This window comes from Culex quinquefasciatus, chromosome 3, assembly GCF_015732765.1.
Source record: "Culex quinquefasciatus strain JHB chromosome 3, VPISU_Cqui_1.0_pri_paternal, whole genome shotgun sequence".
NCBI classification, from domain to species: Eukaryota; Metazoa; Arthropoda; class Insecta; order Diptera; family Culicidae; genus Culex; species Culex quinquefasciatus.
In genome coordinates this window covers 34,494,269-34,517,768 of record NC_051863.1, presented here as the reverse complement: position 1 = coordinate 34,517,768, position 23,500 = coordinate 34,494,269, and the positions used below count along the sequence as shown (strand labels likewise).

The following is a 23,500-nucleotide window of genomic DNA, read 5'->3' as shown; positions in this document are numbered from 1 at the left end:
AAAATCTACACCTTTTCTTGTTAGTCTATTTAAAGGACTGCAAAGTTTGGCAAAATTTTTGATGTGCTTTCTATAGTAATTAGAAAAAGCTACAAATCTCTTTACTTCATCAGCCGTTTTAGGGCTGCTCCATTTTTTAATTATTTCGATTTTCGAAGGATCTGGTTTGATACCTTCTTCAGAAACAGTATGACCCAAATAGATCAACTCCTTCTTCAAAAAGTTACATTTCAACGGGTTTAATTTCAAATTAGTTTGTCGTAATCGTTCGAAAACATCAAAAAGATTTCGATTGTGATCTTCAAGTGTTTTGCCAAAGACGATTATATCATCAAGATAAACTAAACACCTTTCCATATTGAGACCAGCCATTGCAACGGTCATCAATCTTGAGAAAATTGAAGGACTGTTTTTAAACCCATAGGTAGACGAGTCATTTGGTACTGTCCCTATTAGTACAAAATGAAGTACAGGATCTGTCCTCCGGTCTTATCTCACATTGATAATAACCTTGAGTTAGATCCAAATGCGAAAAATATTTTGCTCCTGCTAAAGATTCTATAACTTCCTCAATATTTGGAAGTGGAAATTTATCATCCTGTAAAACGTTGTTTAACTTACGATAATCTATGACTAACCGCCATTTTTTATCGTCAGTTGATTTCTTAGGAACTAATAACAAAGGACTATTCCATTCTGATACAGTCTCTTCGATTATATTGTCGTTTAGCATTTTATCAACTTGTCTCTGTACCTCATCACGCTGTGATTGTGGTAACTTATATGGACGGGTATACACTGGTTGTGTATCCGGTTTAACTTTCAAAGATGGCTGATAAATTTTTGTAACAGTTATTTTGTCATCTGTTAAACAAAATATATCACTAAATTTCAAACAAAGTTTAGTAATTTCAACTTTATCTTTTTCATTAATTCCATCAAAATTTAATTCTGATAAAAGTTTGTTTGCTCTGTCTACATTATGAGGATAAGCACTACCTATTTTTATCAAATCATAATTTTTAAAAGGTTTGGCCAAAAGTTTCAAGTCATTTACCTTTACAGCTTTATTTTTCAAATTCATCAGTCTAACCGGAATCTTTCCGTTGACCGGAGAAACTAACGCATTAGCTATAAAAACTAAAGGTTCTATTTCTTGATTTAAAATAACTAAATCCTCCTTAAAACTTGTTTCAATAAATGTTACTACTTCCGTTCTTGCGGGTATAACGAAGTTTTCATGGAACAATGGTTCCCGTAAAATCATAGTAGAATTTTCAAAATCTATTACTGCTCGAACTTTCTTAAAAATTCATTCCAACCAATCCTACTATAGAAGGTGATAGGTTTTCAACAATATGAAATGTTATGGGGTATTCATAACCATTATATTCTATAAACAATGATACAGTGCCAAGAGTGTGCGTAACTCCGTTTAAACCACGAACCTCTATGGACTGCGTAGCATTGATTTTTCACGAAATTTTTGGGGTAAATAATTTATGTCTAGTAAACAACAAGATGCTCCACTGTCTACTATTAACGAAATTTCCGAGTTATTAATTTTAAATTTTAGGCGTAGGGCTCTTTCGGCATTTGAACTATGCACGAAAAAATTCGCCTACATTAACCTCTTCACGTGGTTGCTGAGGTTGTAGTTGTTGCTGCTGTTGGGGTCGCGGATCTTCCTGAACCACGTTAGCAACTCCTCGATTACCACCTCCTCGGTTATGTTGGTAACCTCGATTTCCACGGTGGCCTCGATTCGAGTTGTAGCCTTGCTGCTGCTGGTTATTGTAACCTTGCTGATTACCATTTTGTTGTTCATAGTTTCTATTTTGGTTATTTTGATAACCACGATTTCCTCTGTTTTTATTACGTTTTCCTCGGCCTCGGCCTCGGAAACCTGGGTTACTATAACTGGCATAGGTCCACATGACTTCCTCGGGCATGGGCTGCGCATGTATCTCAGAGCATCCGACAATGCTTTGGTTAAGGTTTCCGGATTTCTTGACCGCATTTGCAATACTTTCGATTGATCCTTAAGACCATTTATAAAAGCTTCTACAGCAATTGGTTCGACTATGGGCCGCGTGGCTGCCTCAGTTGGGAAAAGTTGTGGTTGTTTCGATACCCACGCTGCGGCTAACCTAGCTGCCACTTTCTCGATTTCATTCCCGAAATCGACTAAAGATTTGCCTTTTGTTTCAACCCCGTAACTCGGCTGTCACGGCAACTGGGGTTAATTTAATCCCAAATCGTGATCTTAAGGTATTTCGTGCTTCTATTATGGTAGCTATTCCCGTTAATTCACCGCGGGCAGCACCAGTTAAACGGTTGTTCATAAATTGAACAAACACCGCTTCGTCGACAGTTGGTTGCCCCGCTCGGAGAACCGTCACGTCGTTGAGCCAGTTTTCCAACTCGGCTGCGTCGCCGTCGTATTTACCCACGACGCGAATAGCTAATGACAAATCTAATGTATTCGCCATTTTTACCTTTCTGTATAGCTTATTAATTGTTAGTATTACGTTCACTAAATTTTTAAAAAGCGGCTCAATATTATTATCGAGCCGTGCCGTAAGTTTTGTATATGCTTCTCCGTAGAGATATCTTAAATTCTTCAATAATTGTAATTGTTCCGACTCCTTATAGAGTTCTATCTCGATTATTGCTGCATTATATACTTGTTTAGCCTCGTGTAATTTGGCAATTAATGTACTATTTCTATACCTCCTAGTTGGGGCTTTTGATAAATTATTTAATATTTTTGATAATTTTTCAAAATGTAGTTCCATTTAAAGTATTCTCACGCTTTGATGATTCAGACATCTCCAGTTGATCCAATCATTTTCCCAGGGCCTGCTTATCGGGTTGTGACGGAACCGACCGTTCCCACAACCGACGCTTCCCTTCTGCGATGAGATGTTGGTTGGTTATTGATGGTGTTCGCCTTGAGGATCTGCATATGGCTTGTGTCAGAACCGTCCGTTCTCACAACCATTGCTCTCCTGCTCATTTGATGTTTGATGCTTGTTGAATTGCCAAGGGCCTGCAACCCGGGTTGTGACGGAACCGACCGTTCCCACAACCGGCGCTTCCCTGATTTGTTTTATTTCTCTTGTTTTCAGGATAGAGTCTACATCCGGATTGTGGTAGTACGGACCGTACTCACAATCGACGCTCCTCTTGCTGTTGTGATATTTTTTGTCATCAACATCATCACAAAAATTTTTTTTTGATATTAATTTTCAATTTTCACTTTCACTTTTGTGTTCATCCTGCTTCCTTTTTTTTAGATATTAATTTTCAATTTTTCTTTCACTCTTCATGTTCATCATGCTTTTTTTTTAGATTTTTTTCTTCAATTTGATTTTAAATGTTTATTCACAAACTTTCTTCTCTTTGTTTAAATCAATGTTCACTTATCGCTGCGTAGCGATATTATTCAACCTAGTCTCACGACTCGCGGCTTGCCGTTCTTTGCACGTGTTTGGCAAAAAATTTACCCAGCATGTAAATTATTGCTGCTGCAGCTAGTACCACAAGCGCGATGGCGCTTACATGATCTGTTATTTTAACAGTATTCACTTCACTGCTAAACCAACTCATTTTAAAGCTTTTGCTACTTTACAATTCACTACACTGGCATAAATCACTGTTGTGAATATTTCATTCACTTTTTAGTCTTCACTTTAAGCTTTGAATTCCCGAAAAAGAAAAACTTTTGTTAGAGCTGGCAGGATCGCCATGTTATGTAAGGAGGGTAAGGTGATACAAATGAGACATCTAACACGGTTGACGGTGGAACTAGGAATGATCTTTATTTTAACTTCAAATTATTGCTTAAACTTAAGCCTTGTTGGCTGTGGTGAATTCCTAGAGCAAGATGGCTAATAAGCCACACCTACTTTTTGGTTATTTACCATCGAGTACTCTTTCGGTGGTCGCTTGAATATAACAAAGTGCTTGGTGCATGTTTGTCAACATCTGGTACCCATCAAAGAGGGTCAGTGTTAAACACAACACGGAAAGCAACTGCTGACTTCAAAGTGTCACAGAATGTGGGCCACAAGAAGGTCGCCCAAGAAGTAGAACATAAATAATTTGTTACTGACTCAAGTGTTGTAATTTGAGTCAGCGTTAAATGATACGCTGCATGTGTCGACCCACTACAATACAAAAATACAAAAATACAAAAATACAAAAATACAAAAATACAAAAATACAAAAATACAAAAATACAAAAATACAAAAATACAAAAATACAAAAATACAAAAATACAAAAATACAAAAATACAAAAATACAAAAAATACAAAAATACAAAAATACAAAAATACAAATACAAAATACAAAATACAAAAATACAAAAATACAAAAATACAAAATGCAAAATACAAAAATACAAAATACAAAAATGCAAAATGCAAAAATACAAAATACAAAAATACAAAATGCAAAAATGCAAAATGCAAAAATACAAAATACAAAAATACAAAAATACAAAATACAAAATACAAATACAAATACAAAAACAAAAATAAATGTACAAAAATACAAAACAAAGGGTGCAAAAATGAAAGTGCAAAGATACAAAAGGATGTAAAGATGCAAAGGGGGTGAGATGGGGTGAAAAATGCAAAGTGAAAGTGCAAAAATGCAAAAATGCAAAAGTACAAAGTACAAAGGATGCAGAGATGCAGGGGTTGAAATGAAGTGCAAAAATACAAAAGTGCAAAAGAGATGGGAGTGCAAAGATGCAAAAGGGATACAAAAATGAGAAACAGGGGAGTGAGAAATGGGGTGCATACAAAATACAAAAATTAACAAAAATGAAATACAAAAATACAAAGGGTACAAAGTGCAAAAATACAAAAATACAAAATGCAAAATACAAAAATACAAAAATACAAAAATACAAAAATACAAAAATACAAAAATACAAAAATACAAAAATACAAAAATACAAAAATACAAAAATACAAAAATACAAAAATACAAACAAAAATACAAAAATATAAAAAAAACAAAAATACAAAAATACAAAAAGTTTTTCGCATTTCCTATTCCATTAAAGGGTTAAACCTTCACTTCAACTGCCATCACCCAGTGGGGACGTTTCACTCTCCCTAAACCCGTTGATAAATAGTGCACCATTATCTCCGGCAGTTCCCTCCCTCAGTGCAGAAGATTGTCGCCAGTTTGCGCCATTTCTTCGTTTTGCCTTAGCAAACAGATCCGAACTGGCTTCGCTGTACTTCTTCGTGAGCTTCTACTTGAAACGTCGTCACATCCTTGCGCAAGAAATGTTTCTCATTTCCTTTTTAATTTTCCCTCAATTCAGCAGCCTCCATCAAGTGGGTTTTGATGCACTCGTTTGCCATTAGCAGCTCTCGGGTTCCATCCATCCGTCTGGTGTCCGAGCGACTTCATGACATCTCCAAGATCTCGAAACCGTTTTCTTAGCACAGTGACTATGCTCGTGAAAGTCGGAGATGGGAATGGGCCTCAAATTCTTACTTGTGACAATCGAGCAAACTCGTAAACTGGTAAACTCACAGCCCTGCCGCAAAACTACTAGTCATGCACTTTTCGCAAAATGGATTTGCCGTTTGCGATGTCATGCTCGCACAGAATGGGAGGAAAATGGGGTCGACAGTAATGACTTGAAGTTCGTTTGCAGCACGACATCTTGATATACGGATCAAAACTAACGACGAGCAAAGCATTTTGGAGGTAGTTCAGCTGGACCCCGGGTGTCGTTCATGGCGTGTTACTTTGAAGTTTCTTTGGAAATAGATTGATAACAATTTTTAAAACCTCAACCTCAGCACAAAAAAAAGACATTACGGAACGATCTTCATTTCTTAATCAAGTTAAATAAAAAAAATCAATTTCCAGAAAATTCCAACGTTAATTGGTACTAAATCACTCCAGCACGAGTTTCACTGACAATTTGCGTCATTTTCACAGGAAACGGCTCAAGTGATTGTCATATTTACACGGGAGACGTTACGCAAAAACATGTCTGGGTAGTACCGAGAATGTGTAAAATAAGCAAAATTTTCCTCAAGTTTTCGAGAGCGATTATTTTCGCGTGCAGACACGTGTCGCAAGAATACAAAATGCGTTAAAATAGGCTCAATCTTTTTGTGGAAAAACACTTGCAGAATTTTTGAGGGATTACTTGTACTGGAGAATTCCAATGTTTTTTTAAAATGATTTTTAATCTTCTTTGCTGATAAAAAAATCTAACAATAAATGCTTTAAAGTCTTTAATTTCAAAAAATGTATTTGAAACTATGCTAAAATTAATCTTAACATTATTTTTAATGTGCTTCTCCCTTACAATTTTTCAGAATTTCCACCCGAAAATATTGTCAAATTAAATAAATTTCAACGTCTTACTCCAGCGAATGAAATCACTTCACCGAACACATAACCACCAAGTAAACTGATTTGAGAGAGCTTCCATCTTAGGCTGAATTTGCATACCTGCGTGCGTGTGTTCGTGTTTGTGTGTGTGTTTATTTTTCGCATAACGGCATAACCCACACCCACAGTTTGTGAACACTCAAACACTCGAGCTTCAAGTTTCGAACCACAGTTTCGAGCATTCGACACGTGAGAATGGAGTTTTGCGAAGGATTTTCCACATTTTTCATAAGTGGGGAAAGGTCTCTTTTGGCACGTCAAATTGCGTACACACGCGTGCAAACACACACACACACACATGAAAAACGCGTGTAACGAAAAGAGCAAATAATATTCAAGACGGTGGAAGACAAATATACTCGGTAATGCCAATATCAACGAGGGAAAATAGGGTAAAGGGTGCAAATCTGGTTCCACTCTCATAAAGAATTATATTGTAATTAATCAAATCAAGAGCTTATTCTACTTATGACACAAGAAATCCATTTGAAAAAATTAAAATAATGTTATTGAAATTTTATTTATGCCAAAAATAGGCACTATTCAACAATAAACAAAATCTCAAAATATGCTCAAGCGTAGGCCCACCCACGGAAGTAGTGTGGGCGTAGACGAAACTTGTCAAAATTATTATTGATGTTGTGCTTCTTGGAAGGACGATTACGTGTCGAACTTGGAAGGTACAGTTTTGTGGAAATTGCCATTAAGTAAATGCTGCAAAAGGGTTGGATGTTTACTCGTATCTTCCGTTTTAAACAATTTAAATTGACATTAAACTGCCAAAGCAAAAAAAATTTCAGCACAGATAAAAGTAGAAAATCAATCATACTAAATGCCGTTTTTGTATGAACGTATCCCAAAAAATGCATGAATATTGTAATGAAAACTAGTAATGGAAAATGTATTTTGTGGTTATAGACTTTCTGCGAAATAAAAATTAATAAAAACACATTTTCAAAAAATGTGCAGCTGTTGGCTTTAGGTGAGATTCACCAGATTACTAAATTCAAATATCAGCTTGAAAGCAAATAATAGGAATTTATGATTAATATTCAATTAAATCTCCTAATCCAACAAAAAAACACACAACTCAACAAATGTACATAGCTCGCTGCAAAGCATGCAAAGCTGAAAAGCTTTCGCACCGCACATTCGAATTACAAATTCTGGTAAATTAAATTCCACAACAAAACAGAATTCATTAAAACAATGTGCAGCTCTCTCGTGTCAACTAGCGCGAAAAAAAATAGTCCCACATGTCAAACGGATTTACAAAACAATGAGTCCAGCTCCAGGATCAGCATTATAATAGGAATGGGCAATGCATGTTTTTACCTTTGTGGCAGAAAATAAAATAATTTAAATAATTGAAAAAGAGAGAAAAAAAAACCAACAAACACACAAAAACAACTACGAACATGACAACAATGGTGAACATCGGGAAAAAGAAAACCCAACAAATCCTCTGGCAACCACATCCGACATGTTGCCAGCAGCAGCAGCACCAGCAGTTAGGAATAAAAATGTTCATTATGCAATTAATGCCACATTATTCCCGTGCAACAGAGCCAGTTGATCCGATGGCGCACACACAAACCCGTTCCAAATTGAAATAAAAAAACACAACAACCAGCACACCTAGCGGTGGTCAATGGGTGTAGGGGAGGAGTGGGTTAGTTCGGGTGGTTTTTTTTTTCTTTCAATTATGCATTGTTTAAAAATGTATCGTTATACAAGCATGCAAAGAACTGTCATAAACTGTTACCATTGCAGCATAACTTTATTTGGATTTTTAATGATACAAACATGGCAAAAATATCGATTTGCACATTATTAAATCAATATTATTGTATTAATATTTTTCAAGAGTTGATTAAAAAGCAGCCCTGGATGACTGGTTAAGGAGTTCGCTTTGTAAGCAAATGTTCCTTGCTTTGATTCCTATCTGCTACCAACGGGAAAGTTAAGAGGAAATAACGATTCTTGAAACTCTGAACATGAACAAATATTTAAAGTTGCTCGAGCCGGGGTTTGATCCACCGACCTATAGATTGTTAAGCAAAATTGCCGGATTAAAAAACCACAAAAACGAATGACCGATATCTTAGAGAACTGCTCAAGGAATAAAATAGAAAAAGTGACTGTAAAACATGAAAATATTAGTTAGGCAATATATAATGATGGGAGGTGGTAGAATAAGCGAAATACTTCCAGAAAACAAACATAAACTTGACAAGATAAATGCTAATTGAAATACTTAAAATGAAACAAGATAAATATAACAGAAGAGGAATAAAGTTTTTCGTAGAACAAAGGTTACTAAAAATGACCTACAGCATTAGGAAAAAATAAAAAAAAATAAACGAAAATAATTGGGCAGTCAATATGACAAAAAATGGAAATTAAACCTCTTATTCCAACAAAATAATTCAGTGGACTCCGGGAAATTTTCTGGATCCGACTCCAGCTATCAACATTAAACTGATTCCAATTCCGGCTTATCGAGTTTTGACAACTCCAACTCCTCGTCCCCAAAAATACCCGACTCCACCGATTCCGGGTTCTTAGAAAATTCTGACTCCAGCTCTAAAAATTAAGCCGACTCCAACTTCGTTTCCGACTCCGGCTTTTCGAATTATGACAACTCCGGCTCTGGCTATTGGATAACTGTTCAGTAGGGAAAAAATTCAAATTGGTTATTTTAAGCATATGTGCCAATTTTGAGCGAAATTGGTTGAGAATAGCCTGTGATACCTGTACCTTAAGTTGGTGACTTTTTTAATATTTTTTCAGAATCGAATTTTCCGAACATGAGTAAATAACAAGGGAAATGCGTAATAACACCTTTCTCTAGTATCAATACTAAATTTTGGTATTCCTGAACCCTTTAAAATTTGTCTTAAGGATTATGCAAGAGAGCAATTCTCTACCAAAACCGGAAATGAATTTTATTTGTATTTTTTTATTTGGCTCAAACTTTGTGGGGGCCTTCCCTATGACCAAATAAGCTATTTTGCGTCATTGGTTCACCCATACAAATCTCCATACAATTTTGGCTGCTGTTCATACAAAAATGGTATGTAAATATTCAAACAGCTGTAAATTTTGAATGAATTTTCTGATCAATTTGGTGTCTTCGGCAAAGTTGTAGGTAACGTCATGATTCGAAATCCGGACACTTAGTACCATATTATTTTAATTAAAGCTGGCAAAAAATCATGTAACAAGTTGGAAATGTAGAAATATCATCAGGATTTAATATAAACTGTCAGTTTTAAGAGAATGCATGCAAAATATGTCTTTTCTAACAATTTTTCATCAGAATTTTAAAATTAAAATGACTTGTTGTGCTTCGAATTCCGGACACTGATAAAAGCTGATTCGAAATCCGGACACTCGATTTTACTTATGAATCGCACAAATTTGGACTGAAATGCTAGTGAATGGCATTCGTTAGGTCTCAAATAAGCTGTTAACATCAAAACAATCGATAGTTTATATAAAAATTTGCAAGAATTTAAGGAAATCGAAACCATAAATTTCTGCTTTGCCTTCCCGGTGCTTCGAACGCCTATGAAATATTTCAAGTGAAATGTTTCGCATTTTTGGTTAACTTATAATTTTGTTGTATTTAATTGTTTTGGCATTAACTACAGTATTCAAACAACTTTAAATGAAAGTTGATGTTGGAATTCATCAAATAACACAGTTTTGACATTCATAACGCAAACTTATTTCCAAATAATTGATAAAACAAGATGAAGTGTCCGGGTTTCGAAGCGTCCGGGAATTCGAATCATGACGTTATTGTTGAGGACTTTTGAGATAAAAATAGGTACACGGAAAAAAAATTGCAGATTTTTTTATCAACTTTTTTTTCCCTAAAACTCAATTTCCCAAAATACGTATTTTTTGATTTTCGAGATTTTTTGATATGTTTTAGGGGACAAAAATCCATAACTTTTGAGCCATAGAGAAACATGGTCAAAAAATCTGCCGCCGAGTTATGATTTTTTGAAAAAATAATGTTTTTTTTAATGCAACATTGAATTTGCAATCGAAAAGTACTCTACAGTTTTTCAATTTTTAAAAATAGTGACCATGAGTGACCATTTCTAAAAATATTGTAAAGTTCAGAAAATTTACTATAAAATTGTCTAAGAGACATTGAAGATTGGACCTCGGGTTGCTGAGATAGAGCCGCTTTAAGAAAAAGAAGCACGAAAATTGAAGCTTTCTAAGTCTCATCAAAACAACCCACCATTTTTAGTGACCATATCTCAGCAACTAATGGTCCGATTTTCAATTTTAAATCATGAAATATTCGTGAAATTTTCCGATTTTTTCGAAAAAAATATTTTAAAAATTTTTAAATCAAGACTAGCATTTTAAATGGGCGTAAATTTCAATGTTTGGCCCTTTTAAAATGTAAGTCTTGATTTAAAAGTTTTGAAAATATTTTTTCGAAGAGATCGGAAAATTTCATGAATGTTTCATGTATAACCATTGAAAATCGGACCATTAATTGCTGAGATATCGTCATTAGAAAATGGTGGGTCATTTTGGTGAGACTTAAAAAACTCCAATTTCCGTGTTTCTTTTTCTTAAAGCGGCACTATCTCAGCAACCCGAGGTCCAATTTCCAATGTCTCTTAGACAATTGTATAGCAAATTTTCTGAGCTTTTCAAAAAAAATATTTTTAGAAATGGTCACTCATGGTCACTATTTTTAAAAATTGAAAAATTGCAAATATTTCGCTAAAATCAAACTTTCGGTGGCTATATCATGAAAACGAAGCCCTTTATCAAAAAATCTGTTAAGTACTTTTCGATTGCAAATTCAATTTTGCATTAAAAAAAATGTCAAACTTGTTTTTGCATGTAACTTTGATTTTTTTCCAGAAATCACTACTTTTTCAAGAAATCATAACTCGGCGGCAGATTTTTTGACCATGTTTCTCTATGGCTCAAAAGTTGCAGATGTTTGTCCCCTAAAACATTATTTTGGGAAATTGAGTTTTAGTGAAAAAAAAGTTGATAAAAAAATCTTCAATTTTTTTTTCCGTGTACCTATTTTTTTCTCTAAAGTCCTCAACAATACCTACAACATTGCCGAAGACACCAAATTGATCAGAAAATTCACTTAAAAGTTACAGCTGTTTGAATATTTACATACCATTTTTTTATGGACAGCAGCCAAAATTGTATGGAGACTTGTATGGGCACCAATGACGCAAAATAGCTTATTTGGTCATAGGGAAGACCCCCACAAAGTTTAAGCACAATAAAAAAATACAAAAAATAAAAATGGTCGAAATCGGCCGATTTCGTAGAGAGTTGCTCAAGAGCAAAATGTGCTATCATACCAATTTAAGGTATTGTTTTGATTTTGTCAAATTGCACAATTTGTCAATGATCGAACACCACATTTTCGTATTATTTTGATATTTTAATAAAAAAAAGTGTTTAATCAAATGTCTTTGAAACAATGGGCAAATTTTGACCAATTTTGCAACGATAAAATGATGTTTCAAAGCGAATGCTTTCATTGAAAACCGAAAATTTCAAATTTTAAACATTTTTGAAATTATGGAAAATTTTCTAAGACAGGAATTTTAATATTTTTAAAGTTGTGAAAAAAGAATTTCAAATTTTACTTTTAACAAATTTTAAACACATTTCAATTAATAATGAATATGGTTATGAATCCACTCTCCCTAACCTTTGTCCATTAATATTTTTCTCCCATTTATGTGTGTTGTACACTGTGTTGTGTGCACTTTTCCGGCCCGTTGTTGCGCCTGACGTTCAACACACAATGTTGATCTCCGTGCAGAAATGTCTGACCTCTGTCTCTCTTGCTTTTCCTTTCTCCCTGGTTGAAGTTACCCGGAAATGGAACACAAACTGCAATCGGATTTGTTGCTCCGGCGGGTTTTTTCGCCTGTTTCGGTATGTGTGTTTGCTCCAGTTCCGGAAATGTTTATGCAATCCAGTGCACTCCTCTATACGAAAGCTGGTGAGTTTGTTTGTGGCTTTCGTACGTGTCATCGTGGTCAGACGGGCTGTGTATTGGATTATGGTTTGGGATGTTTGTTTAAAGGCAGGTGAATTATATTTACTGCGGTTTTTGTGTGTGTTTTTAGTGCCACAGTTCTTAGGAAAAGCGTAATGAACTGGCAAATAATGGCAGCACACATTAGAGCGGTTTTTGCACTCTTGAGTGAACATTTCCGGTTGGAAAGGAACACCGTAACGGAACATGGCTTGGGAAGTGTTTTTTAGATTAAATCGCATCACACACTGAAAAAATCATGCAAATTTGCATGAGGTAAAAGGTGCTACTTTCGTTACATTTAAAAACTGTAGTTTTTTGAAAATGTCAGATTTAAATTTCCTAACACTGTCTCCATTTCATTTTATTTTTCAGGTGAACTGGTGGGCTCGTCCCGCAAGTTTCGCACCGACTTCCTCCAGGAGTGGCCAACGCCGGGAACTGGGCCTTACTTCGACACCGCATCGATCCCGTCCAACATAACTGGCCTCGTCGGCAAGACGGTGCTGCTCGTGTGCAAAGTGAAAAACCTCGGCAACCGAACGGTGAGTAATTGCGAATTTTAATGAGGCCTGGGTGTACGGTTACAGAAATTAAGTTTGGAAAGTTGCACCGGTGAAAACAGTGAAAAGGAGGGAGGGGGTATTTAATGCAAAACTTCCTCAAGCTTCCCACAGTGTACCGGAAATTATTCAGAAGCACGTACTTTAACGACTTTAAATTAGAGCTACTTTTCCGTTGCAAAATTGTCCGATTCACACCAACCCTCATAAATAACCCACCCTCTAAGTTGATCAACTGAACCAAAGGCCTCCCACGTAATAAAATGCCTCCAAAGGCTCATTTTCCGCCCACTCCATCCTTTTCCAATTTTACGCACACGCTTTTTTACACTGCAAAAAAAAGTTTTTTGTCTAAGACTTAACATTTAATTATGAATACTTTTGTATGTTGAAGAACATCTAAAATAAAAACTCTGAATATGTCAAACAAAATTTAAAAAAGCAAATAAATCATGATACATTTTACACTATTCATATAAAACATTTTTTACCGTGCCTCACTTGGTGTAGCTTCGAGGAAGGTTGATGAAACTTTGCCTTTTCGATTCAAAAAGTGGAGCCCGTCCAACCAGAGCTTCAATTTTTTGCAACGTTAGTTGCGATCAAAATGAAACTTTATGATAGTGTTGGGGGAGGGAAAGTAAGGGTTTCGAAGCGAAAAAGAAGCGGGCGATTCAATAAATAGGGTGTGTGTGGATGATGCTAATAGCGGGGGGTTCGTCGTTTGCTTCCTAGCGGGTGGGCGTTCTCTAGCTGGGTGGAGTCCGTTCCAGAAGAGAGTTGGAGGTCCACGTCCAACTAGGAACGACACTAAACTGCACTTTTGAGAAGGTTTGACAGTGGAAATTTTCAGATTAATTGTTTAATAAAAATTAACTGAAACTAGGAGGAACGAAGTACGAGCATTAGGGTGCCCAGAATATGAGACTTTTTCCAAAACCCCGCTCCACAAGCTGATTACTGTTCCTTGACTTATTTAGGACTCTGGGCCAAATATGAGCAAATCGGTCAACATACTCGAGGTTGAAGTTTGTATGGAAAAATCTAAAATATTGATGAACACCTCAATTTTCTTACGGTTTGGTCTGCACGGTCCGATACTTCTACCAAATATACCCAAAAGTGAGATTCTCATTGGAAATTTAATGCTCTACAACTTTGTAGAACATACCAAATCTGTAAAACACGATCCTGAAAAGTTTTAGCCGTTTAAAATTTTTTTTTTTTATGCAAAACATTTTCATCGCCAACATTAGGCTCGGTTATCAATGGGTTAATCTCAACCAATTTCGCTCAAAATTGGCGCAGTTGCTTAAAATTACTCAAAAAAAATACGTTTTCCGGTTGTGGAGCAGGAGGTATTTTATTCTGGCCACCATAATGAGCATTAACGTAATAATTGAGTTTCAAAAATGTAAACTAATATTCAAAAAGGTCGCAAAAAAACTTTAAATACTTTGTCAGGGCTAAAGAGACTTTGTTTGAAAATATGTTTATTATATTCCTCGAAAAATTCTATTTAAAAAATGTGGAATTTTATTAAAAGTTCTTGCACTTATCATAAGAAAACATTAAAATTTAAGTAAGGTGACCTCTTTTTCGTCATTAAATAAAAAAAAACAGTACAGTGATTTCGCAGATTCAAGAAAAAAAAATTTCCACGTTTTCTTAAAGAGGCATTAGACTCTAACAAACATGATTTTTTTGACAGTTTGAATAATTTCCTGCTATGTTTGTTTGCCTGCATTTGTTTACAGAATCGTCGATTTTTGAAACTCCAACATTTTTTTCTAAAATTATCCCAAAGACAAATAAAACCATAGGTAAGGCTGAGTAGTTCTATACTATTTCGCAAATTAATTTTTCTCTGTATTTTTTGATTCAGATGAAACTTTGTATATAGTATTTCCTATGTTAAAGGAATAAATTTTGTAATTTATTTTTTCTATACAATATTGCGGGCTGTAAATTTATAACATTCTGTAGCTTGAGATGGGGTTTTTTTATCAATTTGTTGGCATTGACAAAGTTGTAGATTATCCTAATGACTATTAAGAAAAAAAATTACACTCTAATAAAATATTCATCCTTTTATCAATTTCAAAGACTTGAAAGTTGGACTCCCAAAATAGGTTTTTTTTTATTTTTCGATTTTTTTGGTTCTATGGAACCCAAAGACGCTGACAGTTTTTTTAATTCGCGATTGAAAAATACTTTGCCATATTTATGATAAAGTGCACCGTTTCAGAGTTAAAAGGCCTTTTAGCTTAAATTTTTCGAAAGTTTTGCATTTTTTTCATGAAGTAATAAAGTTTAATGAAAGAAAAGCCTCACTGAAAAAAATATTTTTTGCAATTCCGTCGTGAAACTACTTGCTTTTAGGCGACGAAATAGCCTACTTTTATGTACCAAAAATAACTGAATCGAATAGCAACACTTTTCAAAATAAATGCTGAAAAGTTCTACTTTTCAGTACTGAAATGGGTGTTGAAAAGTTGAACTTTTCAGCTCTTATTTCGAAAAAAAAATACTTTTCAACATTTTTTTTATTTAAACGATTTATTGACAAAATACATGAAAATTTAACTTCAAATTTCACTTAATGGGTGTTTTTTCGGAATTGCAAAAAACTTTTATTTCAGCACTCTACGTATTTATCCAACTCTGTGAACCTCGTTGGATAAATGTACGACTCGTGCTGAAAAATCCTCTTTTTGCAACTTGTTGCATAAACTACAATTATGAATTTTGAGATAATTTTCTACAATATTCTCTCTAAACTTTGTACAAATATTTTCTGAGATATATTGGTTCAAATTTCAATGTAATATGAAACTTTTGTGAAATTTCCCAATCTTTTTGATAAAATATTTCCATTTTTCACAATTAAGCATAAATTTTGAAATTGTCTACAACCAGATAATTTATCTCATTAAAAATATTAGAGTAAATTTCAATAATTTAAAATTATTTTTATTGAAATGATCAGAAAATTTCTTAAATCGTTAAAAATGACTGACGCTGAATTTTGCAGGCCTTTTCTCAGAAATCAGCTACGATCGTATAAGGATAACTTACACAATCTTTAAAAAACGTGAAAGGCAGGCAACTTTAGGCATGGTTGAAATTAGGTTGGTTCATGATTAGGGTGTTTTGGAAAATCAGACTTATGAGGAATATTTTTGGGGTTTCTTTCCTTCAAGAAAGTTGTTGGTCATGTTAATCCTACCAAATTTTCCAGGAAACCAAATTTTTATCTCGACTCTGGCACTGAATCTGACTCGAACTTCAACAACAACACCCATACAAAGTTGTTAAAATTTAGCCCAGGTTAGTCTTGAATAAAAAAATGGTAGTAGCCAAGAAACATTGAACAACAGTTTATATTAAATTCTAGGGTGGTTACGAACCTCCACGTAGAGATGATGCACCACGAGTTATTCTTTACATCAGTGTAATCAATGATATACAGTTTTTGTTTTTTGTTGAAAAACAAAGTTTCCGTGAAATTCAAGTCCTACTGTTAACTAAATTCAAAGTCAAGATTACAACACTTCATTCAACGATCAGCATCAAAGCCATTAATGTTGACTGTTATGACTGCCGTTACAACTCTATTCAGAGAAATTCCAACGGTACCGTTTGCTCCACACAACAAGAATTCAAACTGGGTGGGGCAATCTGTGGCAGAAAATCAACTCGACATCCACATTAACCGCAGCATGTTCATCTTGATACGTGCAAGAATGTTAGGAGCTTTCTTCCGATACTGGTCTACCCACACAGCAAAAAATCCGATGGTAAAATCGCATGCAAAAGCATGCACATCACCTTCGTCAAAATAAACACTTAATATTACACACTGCATGTACAATTTTTGCAAACACAAAAAAAAGTTGCAGCGGACGGGATTCAAACCCAGCACCAACAGTAAGGACTGGCGCCTTAGCCCACTCGGCCATAAAACCGATTAAAAGCTGGTAGGATAAACTCATATATGAGCTTGACATTTCGGTGAAGTAGGTTTCCCATAGTGACGGGCTACATATTTCAGGGTGTAAAATTACATAAAATTGCATAAAATAATGCAATATTTATTTTACACCCAGGCCTTTTACACGCAGCTGGATTACTACTTTTTTAGCTGTGCAGTTGCTCGGAATCCTAGACCCTGTGCTTCTCCAACCTACTCATCAAAAACAGATTCATTTGTTTAGTTTTGAAGGAATTGGAATATTTTGCCAGCATGAAATTATTATAATAAAAGTAAACAAAAATATTATAAAACAAACATTGAATCATTTCTGAAAAGATAAACCCCTTATTAAAATTACGATAATTGTCAGAAAGCAACACATTTCAGCCCTTTTCTCACTATCTCAGCTTTGGGTACGACATTCATTACACGATAAGCCACAGTGATAGGACCAGAAATGGGCTGCTGCCGTGCCCATCATCAGATAAAGCGTTATTGCTTCTCGGTCGGGTTACTTTTACGATTCTATCACAACGTTTTAAGCTGTGCGACCCCTTTCGATACAGTTTTTGCTTAGAGTTTAGCTCTCCTTTCTCTCAATCTGATTCAATCCGAAAATTAAAATAAATTTTAAAATAGCACATCATGACTCTCTCGGATTGGTAATCCCTGGCAATTCGATCAATAAAATTGCCTCTTTTCTCTAAATTGACATAATCCGAAAATGGTTTAAACCCAGGTCAAATTCATACGAAACAATATTTCATTCCTCCCATGATTTCCTCATAATCCTTTTGATGTTTCAGTATCTGAAGATAAACATTCCGACACTTGTCTGTTTCGAGCGAGTATACTTTTGCCAGAACTAAATCAATCAGAATATTACACAGAAAGGAAATATTAATCCCAAAGCCAATTTAGATCATATCATCCAATGAGTCGCACTGAAAATAAATCTTTCTGCCTTTTCAAGCAATTGAATTATCTTTTTTTTTTTTTTCAAAATAAAATTTCAATTAGAAAAAACGACCTTGGTCACAAATTGATCATTCCACAATCTAGTTATTACATTAAATTATTGCCAATGGATTAATCCGCTCAATGCGATGGTCGAAATATACTGCCTAGTCAAACAGATGAATGTAATCCTTTGTTTAGCCTCCGAATGAATGGAGATAACAGCAGGACTGAACTTGATTGTGTCCGTAAATTATTGTTATGATCTGAAATTATCATATAAGCCTCTTGATCACCATACAATTTTGGTCGCTATCAATACTAAAATGTTCTGTAAATATTCGAAATTGATATCTTATTCAAAGTTGCAGGTATTAGTCAAAAATTCAGATAAAATTTATACGCTCAAAAGAAAACACATTTTTAATAAAAAAAATTGTCACTTAAAGTTGAATCAATAAAATCTATAATTTAAGATTATCGAAAAATTGTTATATTTCAAGGTACCAAAACACAATTCTGGAGCCACAGAAAAGTATTGACAAAAATGTTACTGCCGAGCCATGATTTTCATTCAATATTAATTTTAAAAATATTCGAAATTCAAGCAAACCATGTTATACTTAAATTTACAAGTAAGAGACTAAAATTTTTATTCCGATTAAAAGTGCCATTTCTGGTAAAAGTCGAAAATCTTGAGAATAATTCCTCTAATATTTTGTAAACAAAATTGAAGATTGATCTCTTTGTACCTGAAATCTGTCCTTGAATAAAAAATAACAACTACATTATTTTTTCAACTATCACATTATAAGCACTCAAATTGTTAAAAACTAATGGTTTGAATTTTTACATCTAGGTGTTAAAATTTCTGATATTTTCGAAAATATATTATAATTTAAAAAGGGAGACTAACATTTGCAAAGGGCTTAAAAGACATTGAATACCCTGAAAATGTAAGATGATTAAAATTTATTTTTTTAAGATTAAGATTTAAAAGGGTCTTAAATTTAATGTGAAACCCTTTCAAAATGTCCTTCTACAAAATCCCAAATCCTAAAAATAGCATAGCATAGCATAGCATTGGTGTCTACCTGTAGCTGCTACTTCGTTATTGACCAGGACCCCCAAACATTGTTCCGTGGACCACAGATGAAAAGTAGGAACCACCCCTTCGCAATTTTCAAATGTCCCTATCGTGCTGATCAATACCGACGCCAGCCACGACCAGTGGTAAGACACGGGGAAGTGGATGGGAATGTTAACCGATACTTGAGTGATGGGACCGCCAAATCGACTGCGTCTCCGACAAAGTATTACATGAGTTTTGAGGGGTTAGTAAGATGGGTATGAGGTCAGGATTCACTGTGGTAGGTAATGCGACCATGAGCAATTTGTTTATCGGTTGAAATTTTAAAAATCTTAGGCAGCCGGCTGCGGAAAGATACCTATCTAGGGATTTAAATATAGTATTAATTCGACCGCGATTCTCCAGAAATTCTCCGTCGGCGTGCCTTCCGATCAACGGTGATGTAGGAAGGGCTTCATTCATTAAAATTATTTTATATCATAAGCCTTAAAACATATCTGTCGACGTGCCTTCCGATCCTCGATGATATGGAAAGGACTTAATCCAGCAATACGACTTGCTTGTCTCAAAAAATAAAAATCGGATCGTTTCTATCAAAAACTATATAAAGAGAACAAAAAAAAAATCATCGGCCAACGAACGCGCGAACAAAAAATAAATGAAAAAAAGAAGAAGAAGAAATCCAATCACCCCATGTACACAAATAGCGACACAAAAGAGAAGGAAAAACAGAACTGCGCGTCCACACAGGCACCGCACTACTGATGCCATTATTTAATTATAATGACCAATCACCCCATGCACTCGAACAGCGACACAAAAGAGACGGAAAATAACACGAAAAAACAGGACTGAGCGTCCACACAGGCACCGCACTACTGATCCAAAATCATAAATCCTAAAAATATGGAGAAACCGACAAAAAAAATTAAAATTGAGGAATTTCTTGTATTTTTCATATTTGGCTCAAACTTTGTGCGGGCCTTCCCTACGACCAAACAATCCTTTTTGTATCATTGGTTCACCCATACAAGTCTCCATACAATTTTTAAAGGCAGTCCACACAAAAATATTCGAAAATATGTAACTTTTGAAGGAACTTTCTGATCAATTTGTAGTCTATGGCAAAACTGTAGGTTTTTAAGCTTTTTTCACTAAAGCTCAATTTTCCAAAATTCGTATTTTTTTTTGTCTGTTTTAGTGGACATAACAGAAACTTTTGAGCCATAGAGAAGTTGCCACTGAGTTAAAAAAAAGTAAATAGTGGTTTTTGTAAAAAAATGGATTTCATACATAACATTTTTTAACCTCATATTTTAAGTAAAATGGAATTTGCAATCGAAAAGTACTTCAGAGATTTTTTGATAAAGGGCGGGGCCCTTTTCAAGATATAGCCATCGAATACTTGATTTCAGTAAAATATTTGTAGTTTTTCTATTTTTTAAAAGAGTGACCATGAATTACTATTTGTGATTTTTTTTAAGTTCAAAAAATTTGCGATACAATTGTAACCCTCCAATTTCTGATGTCGATATCTCTGGGCCAATTTTAAAAAAATTAAACATTCGTGAAATCCAATCTTTTTGAAAACATTTTTTTGCATTTAACTAATCAAGACTAACAATAATAATGAGCATTACGCTCTGAAAGTTGAATTTTTTGAACTTTAAAAAAAATCAGAACTGTTTATTCACGGTCTTTTTTAAATCGAAAAACTGCACATGTTTTGCTGAAATCAAACTTTTTATGTTTAGGACCTAAAATGACTTGTTTGGAGCCCTTAAAGAAGTTTGGTCATAAAATTTACAGCCAAGTTTTGATTGTATAATCGACTGACTTTATTTCCAATTTTTGTGGCACCATGAAAGGCCAACCAGCAAAAGAGCTCAACCATTTCGCCCCTCTCGTTCCAGGTCTCCTGGGTGCGGCACCGGGACATCCACCTGCTGACGGTGGGCCGCTACACGTACACCTCGGACCAGCGCTTCGAGGCGATGCACTCGCCCCACACCGAGGAGTGGACGCTCCGGATACGGTACGCCCAGCGGAAGGACTCGGGCATCTACGAGTGCCAGATCTCGACGACGCCCCCCATCGGTCACTTTGTCTATCTGACGGTTGTAGGTTAGTATCCTTGCCGGCTTGTCAGGGAATCTCTCTCTATTGTAGATAAGGTCAAGGAGGAGAAGCAGAAGAAACAATTTTCATTTTGACTACACAATTAAGAGCAATCCAGCGCAAAACAATGATGCAAATTACAAAGTTTCGTTTGAATTGCAAGATTACAACAAAGAGCTGTCTTTTTTTGGGACGCTGGTGTTAGGGTGGTTCAAAATATCAAAATTTCACCTTCTCACAAAAATTGTACCGAAAAGAATTTCAATCACACACCAAAATAAATGCAGAAAGGTGTTTTACATTCAGAACCACCCTAATTGTGAGAAAAACCCCTAACATCAGCAAATTCACAGTTTCGAGATAACAATGGCATTTGCCGTTGTTCCAAGACAACCATCTTTCATCGACCTGCAAAGTTTGCAGATGCTGCTGCGATATCGCACTTTCACGCGAATAAAGGCAAACGATTTGAATTTCATGAAACAGCCAAAGCGAAAGGATGATGCTTTTCTGTGTGTAAATTTCCCTCTCTCCGGTTGTCTAGGCCACGAGAGACGAAGGATTTGACGTTCGCGAAATTTCAACGCGGGCGCGTCTCACTCGATTTCCACCGAATTGTTCAACTGAAAGTCATCGGACAGTGTGCAAGCGTTCCTTCGTTGGTTGGCTGAAGTGGAATGGCAGCCATTTTTACGTACTTTTGGTGTGCATTTTACCTTGGATGTCAAATTTGCATAGTCCTCAGCAGCATTCGAGTGAATCGTCAGAAAAAAAGCGTGGGGATATTTATGCAACCAAGTGTTGCGTCACTCAAGGTATTTTCAACTTATCAGAATAAGTCGAAATTTGTGTTGCTCTGAGAAATCCAAAAAATTAAGTTAATACGAAAAACTTAAAAAAAATAAAATCCGAATTACTGATAAAGCCACTAAAGGATTTGTTCAATTTTCTGGTCTGTTAGATCAAGACAAAATCAAGAATCAAAAAACATTATTTAAAATTTAAAAGCCAGATTAAAGAAAAAAGTTCGAACAAAAAGTATTGTTATGGAAGTCCAAAAGTAAAAAAAATCACATATGATAAAAAATGGAATATTAAACCTAAGATAACAAGCAAATTATTTTATTTCAAAAAGGGCGTTACAAATTTCTTTGTTTTTTTTTCAATAATGTGTTTTGCGAAAATCATAAAAACAAACTTTTTTAAGACCACCAATATATTGAAAAGGTCCACCCTAATGCTGGTAGAAATATTTTTAAAAGTTTTGGAATATTCACTTTTTTCCGTTTAGAATCAAATGAATACAAAAACTTTTGCAGTACATTGTAACTGTAGCTGAAAAATTGTTATTTATTCACATTAAAAGTTGTAATCAATTAAAAAAAATTTAATCACTTTGAAAAAATTTCTATTTTAGATTTTTTAATTAAAATTGTAAAAATTGATAAAAACAATTCGACGCTATCGTGGTATTTTGTCGCACTTCGTTTTTGACGTTCCGAGAATAACGCGTTTTAATGTTTGACCTTGAATGAACAAAAACGAGAGCACACAATGTAAACAATAACAAACACGTTTTGTTTGGTTGACCATTGGTTTAGCATTGCTCCGAAGTTTGGATGAATTTGGTTGCCGGAGTCCCGAAATATAATTGAAAATGTTTACGGTAGTCGGGTATGTACGTGTGTCAAACGCGTTCTGAGCTGAAATACCTTCGGTCAATTGTCGCACTTGAATCCATTTTCAGGCTGTGTCAAGATAGCACGACAAGATTGAAACTTCTTTCATATGAAAAATGGTTTTTATTGAATATCTCAGGATTGAAATCTAATTTTAGGGATTTTTGAAGGTCAAAAGGTGAGGCATTGTGAGCTGCACAAAATGGCGTTCTTAACTCAATTTTGCTCAACATGCACGTACGACAAGTTATCAAGACGACGACGAATTGAACTATTGAATTTATAGACGACTCCAAAAATTCGTTAAAAAGCGATAGAACAAAAAATCAAAGTAGAAAATTGCTTTAAAATATTATGAAAATAATGATTAAAATCCAATAGTTTTGCCAGGGTCTTAACAATTGTCTAGAATTTATTTACTGAGTGTTACGGATATTTATTAAATCTTAAATAAATTTACATTAGAACATAACCTTAGGTGTTTTCAGGCAAGGTAGCATCCTTTTGAAAAATATCCTCAGAAATTCAACAAAAAAATAATTTCTTGTTTTAGATAATTTGACGGTTTTAAATCAATTAATATCAATTTATTTGAATTAGTAAATTAACAATTCATATTATTGTA

At 34.7% G+C, this 23,500-nt stretch overlaps 1 protein-coding gene across 5 annotated transcripts in view; it reads left to right on the top strand.

Annotated features, from left to right (window-relative positions):
- LOC6039460 (zwei Ig domain protein zig-8) overlaps positions 1–23,500 on the top strand; it is a 378,844-nt gene that overhangs the window by 347,886 nt on the left and 7,458 nt on the right. For all 5 annotated transcript variants that reach the window (XM_038263789.1, XM_038263784.1, XM_038263786.1 and 2 more), the window contains 2 exons: positions 12,868–13,037; positions 20,992–21,202. In XM_038263789.1, the coding sequence (XP_038119717.1) occupies positions 12,868–13,037; positions 20,992–21,202 (381 nt within the window). The remainder of the gene's footprint in view (positions 1–12,867; positions 13,038–20,991; positions 21,203–23,500) is intronic.